General features: G+C 44.7%; 1 protein-coding gene across 1 annotated transcript in view; it reads left to right on the top strand.

Moving 5' to 3' along the window:
* Positions 1-16,834, top strand: part of SOS2 (SOS Ras/Rho guanine nucleotide exchange factor 2) — a 372,731-nt gene extending 355,897 nt beyond the window's left edge. The window contains exons 22-23 of the mRNA XM_086937294.1: positions 12,079-12,188; positions 15,074-16,834. Of these exons, the coding sequence (XP_086793420.1) occupies positions 12,079-12,188; positions 15,074-15,583 (620 nt within the window). The 3' untranslated portion in view covers positions 15,584-16,834. The remainder of the gene's footprint in view (positions 1-12,078; positions 12,189-15,073) is intronic.
* The last annotated feature ends 2,350 nt before the right edge of the window (positions 16,835-19,184 follow it).

The following is a 19,184-nucleotide window of genomic DNA, read 5'->3' as shown; positions in this document are numbered from 1 at the left end:
GGACATATTTTGTGGCACTCCGGTTCGAGACCGTCTTCGGTTCCTTTTGGGTCGCTATTCATTTCCACCCTCGTTGGTATTGTTTCGGTCGCTTTTTCCATCCTTACGTCCGGAAAATCAGATCACTTTTGCCCGTCGATTCGATGTTCTCCCATCACGGCCTTTGGGCCACGCACGTTCAGGCCTCCTCTTACTTTCACACAGCTTCGACAGAGAATGTACTACTAATGAAACTAACTCCATTCTGATTCTGCCCCAGCTGGCACTGTAAAGTACCCGAGAATCGACTTCCATCAGATTTGCAACCTATGTCTGTCTCCTGATCATCGTTTAGCAGACTATGAAGCATGTTGATCTTTCCGATCAAAGAAGACTTATTAGGGGTCCGTTGCAGACAAATGCAGAGCAAGGAGATCAAAGAGATGCCTGACATCTTGGGTTAAGCTGTTGAACAGTAAGAGCTTCATGAGGCCTCTGCAGCGGAGGAGAATGCCTTTTCCATCCATGATTCCAAATAGAGCTCTGCTTCCCATTCCAACCTCAACTCTGGACTCCAAATACAAGATATTCCTTCGGGCCAGCGGACAGTGAGTACACCTGCCCCTTTTCCACCTCCCCAAAAATATTTGGTTTAGACCGCTGCTTTGACTCGCTGGTCAACACTACCAAAAGGCCATGGTAAGCACCGATCATCTGCTTCGGAGTGCCACGCCCTTTGGCTCGGCACTGAAAGCCAAGGTGCCCCCACCGAGGGGATCGGACTCACCACTGAGATGACCATCTGCTTCTTTGGCTCAGAGCAAGCCATTACCGCTGCCTTCTGCTCAGAGCCAAAAAAAGAAGCCTGCTTCAGCACAGAAAACGTCAGCTTCCAAATCGAAGTTGCCTACAGAATCCATCCTCCAGGTCATACTGAAGCGGCTCAATCTGAAGCAGAAAAAAGCTACATATACAGCTGTAAACTGGCTGTATTTTAGCCCAAAGCAAACCCAAGGAGATGACGGACGGAGTGCTGACATTTTTCAAAATCCCACCCCCTAGTCACAGATCTGGGTTGAATCCATCATCGTTCTTTAGCTCACTTCGCCACCCCAGTTTAGGCCCAGCCATATGCAAATCAGTCTTGACCCTGTTCCTCATGGTAACAGTCCAGTTCGAACTGCCAAGTTAGGTCTTCCCTGAACCGGAAACGAGCATCCTGGGACCGGTTTCGGGTGACACCCCATATCAGCCAGGCTAGCTTGAATCCAGTGGCAAAGTGAGCAGGGGACCCAAATCGGGGCATACCCTGCCAACTTAGGGTGAACAAAGCAAACACAAGGAGATGATCAATGGAGTGCTGAAACTTTTCAGAGACACACACTCCAGTCATATATCTGGTTTGAATCCATCATCAATCTTTAGCTCACTACGCCACCCCATTGCAGACCCAGCCATATGCAAATCAGTCTTGGCCCTGTTCCTCATGGGAACAGTTCAGCCCAAACCCTTAGAGATTCAACTGTATCTAGGGGCCATACTCGAAACACAATCAGGGGTAGCGTGCACACATCTGGCCAGAATTCAAAACATCCAAACACTAATACAGCAGTCTCAACCCAAACAACACATAACAGTTAAAACAGTTATGAGACTTTTAGGCATTATGGCACCTTGCATAGCCATTGTCCCACATGTTCAACAACTATATATGCTGCAGCTGCAAGATGTCTGGAGCGCCATTGGTCTCAATCACCAGGTCAGCTACAAGATCTAGTGTTGCCGGACAGCCGCAATGCAGTGGTGGAACACATGAAATTTATCAAAAGGGGCAGCCATTTCTCAACCCTGTTCCCCGGATAATTCTCACAGCAGATGCATCCCTTACAGGATGGGGTGCTCACCTTCAGGTCCTTCACAGTCCAGGGTCTCTGGGATACCAATCACCATGATATCCACATCAACTACCACGAGCTTCAAGCTGTTCACCTAGTATTGAAAGCATTTCTAACACACTGGACGGCCAACATGACAACAATCATCAATGCCTTGCTAGCACAAGGTCACATCCCGGATTGCCTGAAAACAGGACAATTGCAAAAAACACAGTTGATGGACAGCCAAGCCATGTCTTTCCTAGACCGGAATCAAGCATCCAAGGACCAGTTTCTGGCTATCAGCCTTCTTCAGCCTGGATAGCTTGACTCCAGTGATGTGGAGAGCCTGGGACTCACGTCTGAGCATACCCAGCCCACTCGGGGTGAAAATTGCAAAAAACACAGTTGGTGGACAGAATGCAGAACAATGTCTTACATTCAGACTGGACTGTTCCCATGAGGCACAGGGTCAGAGCTGATTTGCATATAGTCAGTGTCTAACCCAGAGTGGTGTGGAGTGCAAAAAAACGATGGATTTAGGCCCAGATCCTTGTACTGGGGTGAATGTATGACATTGTTCTACATTCTGTCCATCAACTGTGTTTTTTGAAAACAGGACAAGTCACCCCTATCCTAAAAAAAACCACAGCTAACACCTCCGACCCCAGAAACTTCCAACCAATAACCAACATTCCCATGCTAGCTAAAGTCTTATAAAAATGTGTTCAGCAACAACTAAACCAACACATCACGAATTTCAATCTACTGAACATCCACCAATCAGGTTTCAGACCTGACCATAGCACAGAAACAGCCATCCTGCACACAGTAGACAACGCCCTTCAAGCTCTGGGCCACAATGAAACCTGCCTACCAGTCCTACTCGACCTCTCATCAGCTTTTGACACTGTCAATCACGACAAACTACTAAGAAGACTAGAATACAGGATGGGTTTATCTGGGAAAGTCCTTCAATGGTTCAAATCCTTCCTGGAAAACAGAACACAATCGAACATGATCAACAAAAATCTTTCAGCTTCCTCAACTAACTAACTAGGAGTTCCACAAGGCTCTACCCTATCCCCCACGCTATTCAACCTATATGTCAAACATCTTACCGATCTACTACAGAAGGCGAACATCTCCTTCCACATGTACGCAGACGACACCCAACTGTACATCAAGATCTCCTCCACTGAAGAGATAAAGACAATGAATCTAGCTCTTGAAAAGACCATCCAATGGCTAACGACCAATTTCCTCAAGCTCAACTCACAAAAAACAGAATTTCTTCTAATCTCCCCACCTAATAACACCATAGTGACAAAGGAGTGGATCAAAATGGTCACTGCTCTGAACTGCACGCCGACTCTGGTAGACTCCCACCTTATCACTTGGAATCACACTGGATAAGAACCTTAACATGCATAGTCATATCAACCTGTTGGCTTAAAACGCCTGGTTCCACCTCAGCTATCTCAGAAAAATTAAGCCATTTGTCGAGAAATCGGACCTCAAAACTGCAGTTCAGTCCTTAGTCATCTCGAGGCTGGAATACTGATGCAAAACCCTCTCAGGGCTTCTCAAAATCTCTACCGCTCCTCTAAAAGCCTGCCTCAATGCCGCAGCAAGACTCATAACATGATCTGGGAAATATGACCACATATCACCACACCTGAAGGCATTCAACTGGCTACCCTATGAAGCTTGAAGCCTTCTAAAGATGGCTTGCTTCACTCACAAGGAGCTACATCACAACATCCCCCAGTACCTAGCCCAAAAACGTACCTTATCGGGAGGAAACAGACACTATAGGAGCGCAGACAATCTATTTCTGAAACCCTCACGTTTCAACACTCTAAAACCTCCAACAGAGCATTTTCCGGAGCGGCACCAAGAATATGGAGTTTGCGTCCTCCATACATCAGAAAAATCTCCTGTACGCCTCTCTTGAAAATGGAAGCACAATTATTCTTGATGAGCAAATTCCTACCTTAAATCTACACAATTACAAACCCAGCTATACAACCTCCTAAATTCCTCTACTCTCGAGTTAATGAGACCACGAAGCGAAGAACAACACAAACTCAATCTTGTTTTTATTGTTTCAGAACAATTCCCACTGCTACTATTCATTCTGACCCTTTTCCTATATGCTGCTACTTTTATGCTATGTTTTTCACTATTATGTTTTACTCTTTATGTAAAGCGCTCTAATACCCAACTTTGGGTCTGGTACGCGCTATAGAAAGCTCTAAAAATAAATAAATAAAATAAATGTGCTATTTACAAAAAGAGGGGGGACACACTCTCTACAGGTATCACCCCTATCTCAGACGATTTGGCTTTAGGCAATACGTCGCAACATCCATCTGCTGACGCAACACTTCCCAGGAATGGACAACGACTTTGCCAACCTTCTCAGCAGGATACAGCAACAAGGCCACAAGTGGGAACCCCACCCACAAGTCCTTCTCTTATACTTTCACAAGACCGGGTTTCCACAAACAGACCCATTCCTAACTGCAGACAGCACGAAATTCCCAAACTTCGCCTCCAGGTTCCCACTCTCACTATCCAAAGGAAAATGCTCATGGATGAACTGGTCAGGGGGATTTCCCTACGCTTTTCCACCTTTCCCACTTGTTCCATTTGTGGTTCGAAGACTCAGGCAAATGTCTCTCACCCTCATTCTAGTAGCTCCCACTTGGGCTCCCCAACCCTGGTTCACTACACTGCTCAAATTCTCAGTTGTTCCCCATCAGAAGTTTACTATCAACCTGGACTTTCTCACTCAGAACCATGGAGAAATCAGGCACCCAAATCCAAAGGAGCTCAATCTTGCGATTTGGTTCCTGAGGTCAAAGAGTTTGAATATCTTAATCTTCCCCCTAAATGTCTGACCATTCTTAAAGAAGCACATACACCTACAACTAGAGCATGTTACACAACAAAGTTGTAGAGATTTGCGTTCTACTGCTGCAGTAAACAAATTACTGTTGTTACCTTCCTCATTTACAAACCTCAGGCCTCACTTATACCTCCATACTTTTATATCTAGCCGCAGTCGCTGCCTATCTACAAAACCAGCAACATTTGTCCTTGTTCAAGTACCAGTTATTAAGGCATTCATGGAAGGCCTTAAATGAGAAATTCCACCAAACGTTCCACCTGCACCATCATGAAATCTCAACATAGTGCTCACCAGATTTATGGGCACACCATTTGAACCACTACACTACACAATTGCTCTCTACAATTCTTGTTTTGGAAAGTTGCTTTTTTAGTAGCCATTACCTCACTTAGACGTGTGGGTGAGCTCCAGGCATTAACTTTGGAAAAGCCCTTTTCCTGCTAGATAGAGATAGATAGGGTGGTCCTTAAAAGCAACCCAAAATTCCTTCCAAAAGTTGTTTCACCTTTTCACCTCAATCAATCAGTTGAGGTACCTGTTTTCTTTCCACAACCTGATTCAGTTGCAGGGAGAGCAATCCATACACTAAGTGTCAAAAGAGCTCTAATGTATTTTATTGACAGAACTAAATTAAGTTCCATGAATCTAAACAACTCTTTGTTATTTTCCCCCCCCCTCACACCGGAAAACCCATATCTAAAACATGCATTTCAAGATGGATAGTTAAATGCATTCAAGCATATTATTCTAAAGCTAGAAGGACTTTTCCAACAACCCCTAGAGCACACACTACTCATAAGATAGAGGCTTCCACAGCTTTCCTGGGCAATATCCCAATAGCGGATATTTGTAAGGCAGCTACAAGGTCTATGCCATATACTTTCACTAAGCATTATTGAGTGGACATTGTAGCATGCCAACAAGCCAATGTAGGACAGGTAGTGCTCCGTACTCTCTTTGAAACGACTGCAACACCCACAGGATAGCCACTGTTTTTTTAGGGAGGGACTGCTTTACAGTCTGTGCAGAGGGGGGGCGTGGCTAGCAAGCCAACATGGCGGATGGAGGCTGCTAGAGCTCCGGTGCCGCCGGGGGTAAATTTATCCTGAACGCCGTTTCAGGGGGCCGCCCTGTGCCACCGAAGATCGGATCCTGCTCCTGTGGTGACCTGCTCACCTCGACGGCGTTTCTAAAGCCCTAGGTGACACGAGTGCCTGGTGAGCCGACGGAGGTGGTCTGAGGCCTGGACCCGTGCCGCGAGCCGGGGACTCGAGTGCGGACTGTGCCCGGATCGCGGGAACGCCGCCTGCCGAGTTGCCGGTGAACCGCCTGGACGCCACTGCCTGGGGAACGGCCTGACTGATAACAGGGCCGAGGAGCGAAAACAAAGATAACCAGCCCCCCCCCCCCCCGGCACCCCCTTCCTGCACGATTTCGGGGGCTTGGAAAGGTCCACCTGGAAAGCAGAGCTGGTGCACGAGAGGGTGCTCTGTCTGCGGGACCCCGGACCTGCGCTGCACCGACGTCCTGGGAAGGGACCCGGGAGACTGCCACTGAGTGGGGAAGGCGCGGGGACACCGAGGAAGGCGCCGCGCTGACCCCATCTGCTTTCTCCCTCCTCTCCCCCCCCCCCGATGGTACTTCAGCTGCTGGAGGGCCAGATCGGCAGAACGATACCAGGATCGGCGGCCTAGGCTGAGGCTGATGACACAGTGAAGGACTACTGCCATTGCCCTGGGTAAGGAGGGGGTGACGGACGGAAGAGAACTGTCGGCCTAGAACCGCGCTGTGCTGGAGGGTTGAGAAGGCGGCCGGCCGGCGCCAAATATAGTGAAGACGCGGGAACGGGCCCCAGTGGCCGCTTGAAGGCGCGAAGAAGACCGCAATTGCTACCTTGGGCGGAGAATATAAAATCGCCCTCCCTGGTGTTTGGGTAGCGGCGGAATCTGTTTGTCCAACCTGTGCACTGGTCCCTGCCGCCCCACTGAGGTGGACAGACGTGAGTGCGGCCTGCGCCTCCACGTACAATAGTGCCATACCCGAGACCTTCGTAAAGCTACCTGCCTATTGAAGACTGGGGAGACTGCAGGGCGGCGACAGAAGCCCGAGTAGGAGAGACACGGGAGATGATAGGATTCTGCCCTGCGACAGCCACCATGGTACGAAAAGGTACAAAGGTAGCGTACGGCAAGGATGGAACAACTGCGGGGCCTACTCCTGATGCGAACCTGGGTGGCTCCACACCTCTAACACTGACCTCTACCCTCTCAGAAGACCACCAGGGGGACAAACTGGATCTGATACTCAAAGAAATCAGAGATTCTAGGGCTGCGATGGAGACGCAAATGGGCACCCTTACTACTAATCTCTCACTGCTTAACGCCGACCATGATAAACTGACGGACAAAGTCAAAGACCAAGGGCTGACGCTGGCGGACTTCACCCCGGCGGTGGCGGAACATACAAACTCCATCCAACAAATCCAACATCAGATAAAAACTCTTATAGAACGGGTGGAGGATGCGGAAGGACGCAATCGACGCAATAACATCCGCGTCATTGGACTGCCGGAACGCAGTGAGGGGCCCCACGCGACGGAATTTATGGAGCAATGGTTCCGAGATAATGTAGCTGCAGAGGGACTGTCACCGTACTTCTGTGTGGAGAGAGCGCACAGGATCCCTACCGGCCGACCGAGACCGGGCCAACCACCACAACCCCTGATGCTGAGGATTCTCAACTATCGAGATAGGGACACGCTGCTTAGACAGGCCCGGATGAAATCTGTCATAGAATACGAAGACAAACGTATCTCACTCTACCCGGATTACACCAATCTAGTACAGAAGCAGAGGTCCTCCTACTACGAGATTAAAAAGAGACTCCAGAGAGCCAAACTCCGTTACGCCCTGTTGTTTCCTGCACGCCTCAAAGTGATCCACGACAACAAAACTCACTTCTTCGACAGCCCCACGGACGTAGAAGAGTGGCTGAAAGTGATGGGCATCGAGGAGGGCCTGAACCCAACCCAGGGCTCATCGGCCAGCAGTTCCAAGGATGGAGCGGACCACGCGGAGAACAGGTCAGGTGCACGTAGTGTGGAACCGAAACGGCATAAGCCTTCTGCTCATCAACAGAAACAAGGACAGGACGATGCTATTGCGATGGTGGGCTCCTTCAGAGAGGAACGTGGACAAATAAATACGGACACCGAAGACAGCACTGTACATTCAGACTCAGAAAACAGTATGGTGCTGTCCCCGACTGTGACACCCAGAGCAGCTGATGAACTTCTGGACAATGCCCAGGAATAACGACTAATATGGATGAGTTCTGAATCGTTAGGTCAAACTGATATTCTTTTTCTTTATTGTAAACTGAATGCACGGCCAGGCCATGGAAAGGGAGGGGGTCCTATAGACGGGGTGCATGAATGTGTTTATATACTGATTGGTGAAACCTGGGATAGACTAGTTGTGCCCTCTATGTACTGTCCTGACGTGTAGACCTCACACACCCCACACCCCTGTACATCACAGGAATGTAACGCTGTGTAAGCAGGGGTAATGTCCCCCCTCCCAAGAAACGAACAACAGCAATGGATGGTTAAACAATAATTCTCCCAGCGGCGCCGTTGAGTCGACGACATAGATAAGTATGGCCCATTGGATATGGCTCAAGCTTAGCCGATCCCCCAAGAGCGTATGCACCACAAATTGTTTGATTACGTTTTACAGTTTCATGTTTGGCACAGCAAGGTTCCGAGGCTGCGCCTCCAGAGTTGGGGATTGGGGAAGGGAGGGAACCGTCTTCAGGCTAACACGGACGATGTACATACTTCAATACGTAATGTTACCCCCTATGACATCTGTATTCGGATATGGCTGAAGAGCAAGGGAAGTATAGGCTGGTTACGTGGAATGTGAGAGGGCTAGGGGCGATACAGAAGCGGCATAGAGTACACGCCTTCTTGATTCGCCAGAGAGCACACATAGTATTCCTACAGGAATCCCACCTGACACAGTCCGAGGTGCACACATTACGAAAGAAATGGAGGGGAACCGTATTTTCCACAACGTACTCTGCCTTCTCCAGGGGGGCCACGATATGGGTGCGCTGTGGTACCCCCTTCGTGGAACTGGAAAAGAAAGTGGACAATCAAGGGCGCTACATTTTGGTAAAGGGCACACTTGATGGTATAATGATAGTCCTGGGTAGTATTTATGCCCCGAACTTCGACCAGGACAGATTCCTTACAACTGTTAGCCGAGCCTTGGCAGATTGGATAGACATCCCCTGGATTTTGGGGGGAGACTGGAAAATGATACTAGATGTAGATCTGGATAGATCGCACCCTCCCCTCCAGGCGACAGGGGTACATAAACTGTCTGACTCATTTGGCACATGGCTTCAGGGATGGGGAATAATAGACGTGTGGCGCACACTACACCCAACACACAAAGAATACTCATACTACTCCCCACTACATAACCTACACACCCGCCTAGACAGATTCGTTTGCACCAACTCCTTGATGGCAAAATGTACGCCCTCAGCCTACCTTGCCAAAACATTTTCGGACCATAGACCGCTAACACTTGATCTACACTGGGGAAAGATACCCTCACCAGTATCCACCTGGAGGCTCAACCCCTCATTGCTTGAGAACGGCCCGTTTCGCACTCACCTTGAGGACACTTTACCTGACTACTTCAGAGAAAACTGGGACTCTGCGTCCTCGAACTTGGTAGTGTGGGATGCAATGAAGGCTGTGGTAAGGGGAGCCGCGATTGGTCGGCTGGTGGGAGCCAGACAAGAAACTCATAAAACACTCTGTGAGGTAGAAAGCCGTCTGAGGGAGCTTGAGACTGCGGTGGGAACGGACCCAGGGCGCAAAGGCGATTTTGGCTGATCGTGCAAGCGAGCAGATGCAGACAGGACCATGAGGGGAGCAGGGAGGCCGGTTAGAAACCAAAAGGTTGAATTCTAAAGCAACCGTCAATAATATCACCCAATGCTGCGGATATAATTGAAGACATCCAGTGGCGCCTTTAAACTAAGAAGGAAGGATTATTAACAATCCCTAGTATAGTGGTCCCCCCATTCAATACGGTGGCCCCCCTCCGGTAACCTCTACAACATAGAGCTTTGAATACAAACAGGCATTGCTACCTGGAAATTAAGAAACCAGAAGCGATACACACCAATATTATGCATGAGAAATTTCCTCTAAATTGAATAGAAGAGGAAGCTGAAGAAATCACACACAGAATTTGTTTGTCCTGAGGAAGGTGTTATCACAGATTCACCGAAATGCAGCGTCGACAACGAAAACAAACTGTGACTCCTTATATTCATTGTTTTTAATTAAATTGTGATATTTTAATGTTTTTTATTTGTGCATAAAAATGTTTTTAACCTTTGTAAAATTGTAATAAATTGTATACTTCTTATGACAAAAACAACATTTAAGGTTCTTATTTCTGCTTTATAACTTTATTGAAAGGGCACAATCTCGAAGGCATAATCTGGTATTGGGTGGCAGCTTTTGGTACATGTGAACTACATTAGGGTTCCACAGTGACTGTGTGTCCCAGGGACTTTCATTGTGCTTCCAACCTAGTTCTCCTTGTCCCTTATCATCACACAAAGGAGGCCTCCCTTCCTTTTTTTACATAACAAATCCATACCCCTTTTCATTTTGAGGCCTCATTCTGTTGTATGTTTTTTATGAGGTAACATGGTCCCCTACTTCCAAATGTTTTCCTCTAAGAGTATTCCAACACATTTCTCTGTCCGGTGGGACTTACCAATTATGAGAGCCACATTCAAACAAAAAATTATTTTCAGAAACTATTAGGAGGTCACCCACCGGCTCCTCGGATAACAGTGAGACCTATATGGCTACGGAGCTCGCAGCCATGATCTGCCACCCCCTAACAGTGATAAGCTCAGAATGTGATGCTCCATATCAGTCGTCTTGCATTGAAAGCAGTATGTATGGGAATTACGTCATTCCTTCTGCAGGAAAGAATTGTCCATATTTTACAGAGAACTCGAAGACAAAATTAGGAGGGATAGTCTCATTGCCATTGCCACTTAGTTCTGCTGTGGAGGCTGGTAGTTCTATGGATAATCTACCCTATTAATTACATTCTAAAGGTGGAAAAAAAAGATCTCGATGGTCACTCTCGCAGGTTACGCTATGCTACACACAGATAGTAGTTTAGCAGGTTGATCTTTCAGCCTCTTCATCAAGCAGGGATATCTTCATTCAGTCGCCCTTCTAAAAGCAGCAGAAAATTTCCTGTGGAAAACTCTCTGTCAAGATTAGATTTTGCCGTATTTGGCTGTTTTGGAAACGGAATGAAACCAAACCAAAAGCAAATTGTTTTGGGAACACTAATATCAATTAGGGAGAAAAGACACAAATGTGGCAGAGATACCTTAGTACTCTATGAATATTTTGAGCTCTAAATGTCGTAAAAATAAAATAAACGGAAGATTGCAGACAACTATAACTAGTATGGGAATTAGACAGATTACTCATTTAAGGTACACCTGCTTTTTATTTGTCATGACTTTTACATTTGTATTTTCAATTACTAAAGCATACTTGTGACTCGAGAACTACTTGATTGGGTTTAATTTAATATGTAATGTCTTTATGTATGTTCTCATTCAGTATGTAACTATTTGTTAAAATAACAATTATATTTAAAGCATGTTTAAATCCTGCAAAAATTGTATTCGCAAATGTAGTAACTGGGGGTTCGTTCTCTGCTCGACCCATGGTATGAAACTTAGTTTAATGTTCGACTTGCCAAATTTAGGATGCTTTTTAAACATCTCCCGTTTCGGGAAGATCACAATGTTGATGACGTTGTAAAAAGGTATGTGGTAAAAACCCATTAAAATCGCATGAAATTTCTCAAGCAAAAGAAAGGTTTTATGGGGGGAAATTTCATCTTCAGAGAATTTATGGAAATTTACAACCTCTGCATATCTTTGCATTAGGAACTTTCTGCACATATCTCTGCTTAAAAGCAGGTACATCGCTCCAGGGATTGATTATATTCTCATCGGATTGGTGATATCAGTGCTTCTGTCTGTGGCAATGAGTGTTTCAATCTGATAGTTTAAGGCACCCAGGGCTTTGATACATTTCTTGTTCCAGTCGTGCTCTGGTATTACAAACCATTGTTTATTTGAATCCTAGTTTTAAATAAAGTTTCTTGTAAGGATACATGTATTGTCTCAGAGGCACTAGGACAGTATTCATAAAGTTTTACAATGTGTACTTTTTAGAATCTTTCTTCAGTTCCTGTGGTAGCTTACATCGTTTGAGTGAAGAGCCTCTGGTTCCTCCACCTCTTCCACCTCGTAAAAAGTTTGATCAGGATACTTCAAACGCAAAGGTATGCCACCACTTTACTACCTACTCTGCAGTTGATGTTTGTAGTTAACCATGTTGAGCCTTGTGTGCTCTAAATGAAAACCAACTTATAATGTGAATTGTTTTGTTCTCTTGCTTGCATGTGTCTTCTTGGCATAGTCTTTCCTACTCACTCTTAGCTGGCCTCAATGTATTGGTCACACCGAGATATGAAAGTAACAACTATCATTCTTAAAATATATGGATGGAAGATTGCTTGGAGGGAGACAGGGTGGTCTTGTAAATATAGGCTGTCATGATGGTTTATAAATCCTACCTGAAGAAAGACATGCAAGTTAACACAAGTTGCAGTAGTCAACTGAGGGTCATGTACTCAAGTTTATTATTCTCATTTCACCTATTCTTACAGACCTAGTAAAAGTCTTGGCTTTGTCTGGTACTTTGTACATGGATTTTGTGTTGTATTTTTTATACATCTAGGGACCAGTGGCATACGTGTATTGACATTTCAAAAAACGTAATATATTTTTTTAGACTATGTCTCTATTATTCTTAGTAACTTTATTGATTCTATCTTGCCCACCCTATATTAGGCTCCCGCAATCTCAGTACCCAGAGCAAAGCATTTTATATTTATCCTGAAACACCATGTTCTGGTAACTCTCTCCATCTTCCTGTGAAGCCAAAATTAACTGGTCCATTAGCAGTCTTAATCAGGAATCATAGTAATAGGTGCTGGCTTGAAATACTAAAGTAAAGTTGCACTGTAGTTGAATCTGCTAACAGCCAATCCTTTTTGACTCCTCGCCATGTTTTAATTCCTTTCCTCAGAGTTTAAAAGCACATGCAAAAATGACTAAGGACTATTTTTATAACCTTCAAATGTTTCCCTTATCTAGCTGCATCATACATATCCAATCTATCATGACACTTAGATTACATCAGTGTAATTTATCGGAGTCTCCCTAAATATCTGCAGTCAGTTTATTTTCATTTATGCAAGGTAAGAGACTACCTAACCTAACGTAAGTTCTCAAATAGTTCTGTTGGCCAATTGTGCCCATCTAAATTGATTTCAAAGCTATTTGCTCAGCACTGCATGCCATTCATAAGGACAGACCTACATTCCTGTGCAATTATCTTTTTGCAGTATCTCGAATAATCCTCATCTTTTCTATTGACCATTTTCGAGCAAACAAGTGGTGTTTGTTCTGGCTGTAATTATGTGCAATCTTGTACCTTTGTGTCTGAAAAGCTTTGACAACTACTGAGTCTTAAATAGGAAACAGAAAAATAATCTGCCTACTCTTGTGTTCTTGCTGGAAAGACAGCTACACGATGCTATTAATTTTGGGAGTTAGTTGCAGTTCTCCCATCATAGAGCAGCAGCAAAAAGCTGACAAGGGTCCGACACATTTCTTTTTAACAAATGAAGCTTGGCTAAGGTTTTTGCCTTTTGAAACCACAAATAAAGCCTAGAACTACCATGGAAGCAATACATTTTTCCAGAACATCTTAAGGGCCTTCACCGAGACCTGAGGTATGCTAGAAAGAAGAAAGCCTTCTCTTTGGTCTTTCCTCAAGGGGAAAATAATATATTTTTTGCAGTGATGAAGATAGATTCTTGATCTGCAGCTGAGCAAAACATACACTCTAGGAAAGTATCTTTGACGATGACTGCAGTTGAACCAGTTCAAAATCCAGTCAAATATGTGCTTGACTGGCTGTGTTTGAAAGATGGAAGAAGCTACACAGTGGGGTTAAAATCATAATATCCAGGCTTGTGAACAGCCATTCAAGGAAAATGTGCCTTCCATATGTTCATGCTTGGTTGTATTTAGTGTACATTAATTTCAATATTTAGTCAGTTGTCAAACAGGCTAGGGTTGAACCTTGACGAGTAAAGGCGTATATGAGAGCTGCGGCTCTGGACCTCAAAGAGTTTGAGTAGTAGTTTGAACAGCACCTATCTCTGGCCATCCTAGGCATGCCAATTTTGAAATAAAATAGGTATACCCTGAAACGACCTTCACATTCCTTTGGCCTGTTGAAAGTGTCATCATTTTCAGCTAAAAATCAGGATTTTTGTTAATGTTAACGTAAGGGTGTTTTCAGTGTTCTAGTGTAGTAGTTCATTCAGGAATCGCTGTAGACCCACTACTGTCCTATCTAACAGCCTATTGTTATGTACGCGGAACAAAACGATAGCTGTTTGGGACCTTTTTAGCATCTGTGCGGAGAGAGAACCTGAGGTATACACACAGAAAAACAGATTGACCAGGGCCTTGCTTCTGGGCTCTGCTGGACTCAATTAGTTTGGACTCCTGTGCCCGCTAGCCTACCCATATGCAGGCCCAATTGGTGTTTTACCATCCTGTTATGGCTGTCAACAACAGTGGAGGCATTTGACAGTTGTTGACACAGTAGTCAATAGATAACTCTATTGAATGCTGCCGAAGTCACTAAATGGGCAATACAGATTGAACTGCTGCTTGTCAGTTGTCTTGCATTGTAACAAGAAGTGTGTCAGAATAGAAATTAAGGAAGTTATATTTGGTCTGGAAAAGAAATACCTTTATTGGGCTACTAGATTTGCAGATCTGGGAGGGATTATACAAATTTGCACAACAAATTTGCCAAGACACTTGGAGCAACTAAAAGTATATATGGCCCTTTTCACTGAATATGTATGTAATAAACATGTGGTATGAGCTTGTCAGTATTCTTTACAAATCTGTATGCAAATTGTACTTTAATTAGTAATGAAAATCTGTTATTCGTTTGTTTTAGGTTTGCTAGTTTGCAAATTTGTTGTTTACTAATTCACACCTGGTTATGAGAGGTTAATACAGTGTGCTTATTTGTGAAGATCTTCACTGTCCCATAATTTTCCTTTTTCCATTTCAGGGAAATTCCAGGTCAGATGATGACCCACCTGCAATTCCGCCTAGACAACCTCCGCCTCCAAAGATACAACCCAGAGTTCCTTCTTACAGCTCTGCCTTTGATGGACCATTGCACAGCCCACCTCCACCACCTCCAAGGGACCCTATTCCAGACACTCCTCCTCCAGTACCACTGAGGCCTCCAGAACACTTTATAAACTGTCCTTTGAACCTACAGCCGCCTCCAGGTGGCCGTCATCACAGAGATCAGGACTGGTTCAGGGAAACCAGCACTTGCCCCAACTCGCCGAACACACCCCCAAGTACTCCATCTCCCAGAGTGCTGCGTCGCTGCTGTGTGCTTAGCACTAGCCACAACAATCTTGCTCATCCCCAAGCTCCACCAGTCCCACCTAGGCAGAATTCTAACCCTCAGTTACCAAAACTGCCACCAAAGACTTACAAGAGGGAACTTTCTCATCCTCCTTTACACAGACTTGCTCTGCTTGAGCACACAGAGGCTCCTCAATGACCACAGCCATAATAGTCTTTGACACTGGAATACAACGCAAAATGTTCCCATTTTTATTTATTCATTGTAAAAGGAAATGTATTATAATACTTTAACAAAGAAAGCGCTTAAAGTGCAGTTCATCAAAAACAGATGGAAAATCATTGGAAACGAGTCATACACTACATGATTGGAGCAGTCCAACAGCATATGACCCTCAGGTGATCAGCAGCATTGCCTCTTCTCGGATCCTCAGTGCCCACCGTTTTGCCAGTATAAATAATGTACACTTTGCACTGTAAACTACACTAAATTTGAACTGACATCAGTTAATTGCACTGAGCAAAATAAGGTGCGTTTGTTGAATTTTTCTAATGTGAGCACGAGTGGCCTTTCTGAATGGTGGATTACACAGGCGTTAACACATGGTGCGTTACAGATTTCGACCTTCTGTGGCCACTCACCACCCGCTTTTCTATAAATCCAGGAGGTCTGTGAATGGGTGGTGCGCCATACTCAGACTTGTCAGGCCATGTCTTAACAGCTCCATCAATGTGCTGCTGAACAGAAAACAACACAAGTGGATTGAGAAATAAAACGAAGATGTCAAAATGCACTATGTTTGGTTGTTTTTGACAACTTTTTTGAACAAGGACTACCTAGCCCAGTGATTGAAACAGAAATTAGCATTAAAGCATGCATCTTATTCAGATGTGCCTTTTTGTTTTTTCAGGCAAAGGTGTCTTAAGCTAATGAGTTGCCTACTGTTTTGGAGAACAAAGCTATTTGCCATGAATGTACAGATTTGTTTATATTGTATATTTACAGATAATGATAATAACCTGTATAAATTTTAAGTGATGACTGAAGGTATACTACTATACAGTATAAGATTACGACCGATTCATATGGTCCATTCCACAGACCAATCCAATGGTTTGAGAGCAATGCCTAACCAGAATACTCTCATCACATTTTCCTAATCCGTGCATTTTTACAGGTACAAGTTCTTTTTTGAAACTGGTGTTATTTGAATCAAGAAACTACTAAAAGCTTTATTACATTCTAAAACCGACGGGTGAATTCACTTGCTGGTAGAAGTGCTTGCAATTCTAACCAGCTTGGGAGTCTGTTTTATCGGTAGTACTGTAGCAACATTTGTAAAGTGTCAAGAACCCACATTTTATCTACTGGTCTGTGGCCTTTTACTGTGCTTTGTATGAGTGTTCTTAACAAAATTAATAAATCACCTCAGTCTTACTTTTTAAGAGGTATGACATTGTGTTGAGTTTTTTTGCGGGGATCATAGTGTATTTTGTTTCTGCTTTTCATTGTTGTTCTCGCTATAATTTGAAAAAACAATCCTGAATCGTCATATGTTAACTTCCACTCACTTCCCGGTTTAGTTGTCTCTCCTACAAATTCCTATGAACCCTAAAGTATTTATTTATACCCTAAACATGTGAATTCTCTAGAGCAAATCTCTCTAGAACTTTTTCGATTTGGATGTTTCTCATTCTTTTGTTTAGCCTGTTATCAAAACAATTGATAGCTGTTAAATCAGTGTTTTATGTGGTGGTATTGCACAAGCAAGTGTGTGTCATAGGTGGTACACCCCATCACACCCCCACGTATATGCATGACCTTACTAGTTCTTTTTCTGCCAAGTGTTGTTGATTGGGTCCTGGTTTTCTTCCGATCATCAAGTTACTTCTACACGTTGATCTTTGTTCTTATCCCTTTATCATATAAATCTTGTTTTGTCTGGTGTATTTAATGCAGCCATACATGTTGTATATCCAAATGGTTGTAGCTTCTGCCCCATGTAACCTCCATTTTCTGTGCTTCGGACCCTGCTCCCACTGTGTTAAAAATGGCTTACTTGTATAGTACGGGTTTCCTCATTGGGATAAAGATTGAGGAGGTAGGTCTTAGCCACTGGGCAAGTTGACGAGCTTGCAAGATGACTTGTTACGTCTGTGGCGTAACGAGACATCATGCTAGGGACCCTCCCATGTGGGGCTCATAATGAAAGGCTCTAAGAATGTGCTGTAAGTAACATTGGGGAGTTGGTTTTTCAGATCCCAGATTATTTCCAGCGAGGCTCGTTTTAATCAGATCCTTTTGTCAAAGAAGTAGTGTGAAGCTCATGGCAACTGAGAGACCTTCATGGGTCAAACTCTACCTCTCTCAGGAGACTCAAATGCACTGTTGAGTTGAGCATGCCTCCCTATGTCAGCTGGGAAGTCCCAAGTCTGTCATTTTGGGCACAGTTCAGCAGATCTTTTGCCTAAACAGGGTGAGCAAGTCTCCCACTCTAAACACAGGTCTTTGACCGACCCTGCATTTGGTTCATTGATGCTGAAGACACTGAGGCGGAGTGATCAGCTCTTCCTGTGGATAGTGTAAGTCTTGGTCTTGGCACCTAGCCAGGCATACCCGCCTCCTGACCCCTCCACTATTGCAGTTGAGCCCACCTCCTGAAGTGGAAGGAGAGTGCAACATAGCCAGTGAAGGAAAAGCTTTGTTGCAGGAATAAGCACAAGGACTGGCCTCCACCAGTGTCGGGACCCACATTAGTCCCCATTCCTCAAAACCAAGAAGTGGCATAAGAAAAAGCAGGGACACAGAGGCAGTAGCCCAACTAAGCTAGACATACTGAAAACACAACTGCAATAATTTTTGTTTGGGATATTGACTGGAGGACATAAACAACCCAAATATGGTACTGACCACTCCAGGTGGAGATTTATGGTTGGACATTTACAACTATGAATCTGTCTCCCAGGCCTACTTTGGGGCACACTGCAGGAACCTCTTCATCGTTGATTGTGGGACAAGTCAGATTCGTCCCTGCCCTCTTAAGTGTCGGAGCTGAAGGGAATCTTCCCACATCCTGGGAGTGACACCACCTGTTGAGGAGAAGCCTGCGCTCACTAAAAAAGGGGGAAATCCTTCAGAAAATCCTCAGCTTCAAGGCCTGCGCTTGCTCATTTGTTGAGGCCTTTGTCATTCATTTGAAAACCAACTAAAATCAGTATACCTTTTGGGTGAGTAATTGTCTGAATCCTAATGGGGACTAGCTGATGTTGAATTCAGTCCAGTAGTTTTGATGGATTCCTTAACTTTTGAATACTCCCCAGGCGTGACTGGATGAGTACATTTTCAAACAGTACCCCTGCGCCGGGACGTAACATTATGCAGCTCTCTGCCGATGTTGTTCTGTTCCGGAAGTGACGTGCACATATAAGTGCAACCCATGTGCTCTGGCGTCCGTTTCTTATTTTCCACACCACCAGAAGTGGATTTAGAAGCACCTCTTATTTTTAACAAGATTCTTTTCCCACAAAAAATGTTTAACTCTAGTGTGCAAGGGAAATGTAACCTTCCAAAACTACAGAGTTTAAACTTTTTAGGGACTCTTGAAATCAGATGTCTTTGAGATATCCCCACCATGTATGTCTTTAGTGCTTGGGGTCGGAACATGACTCTAGCGCTTGTATCGAGTGTGCCCAGGTCAACCCAAAGGCCATACAGGACCATGAAGCAAAGACTCCATACCTGTTGTGGTCGAAAGGACGGTCCCTTTCCCACTAAAACATAAAAGAAACACAAGAAGTCC

Source organism: Lissotriton vulgaris, chromosome 9, assembly GCF_964263255.1.
Source record: "Lissotriton vulgaris chromosome 9, aLisVul1.2, whole genome shotgun sequence".
NCBI lineage: Eukaryota > Metazoa > Chordata > Amphibia > Caudata > Salamandridae > Lissotriton > Lissotriton vulgaris.
Note: the sequence above shows the minus strand (reverse complement) of the source record. Positions and strands in the feature narration are given on the sequence as shown.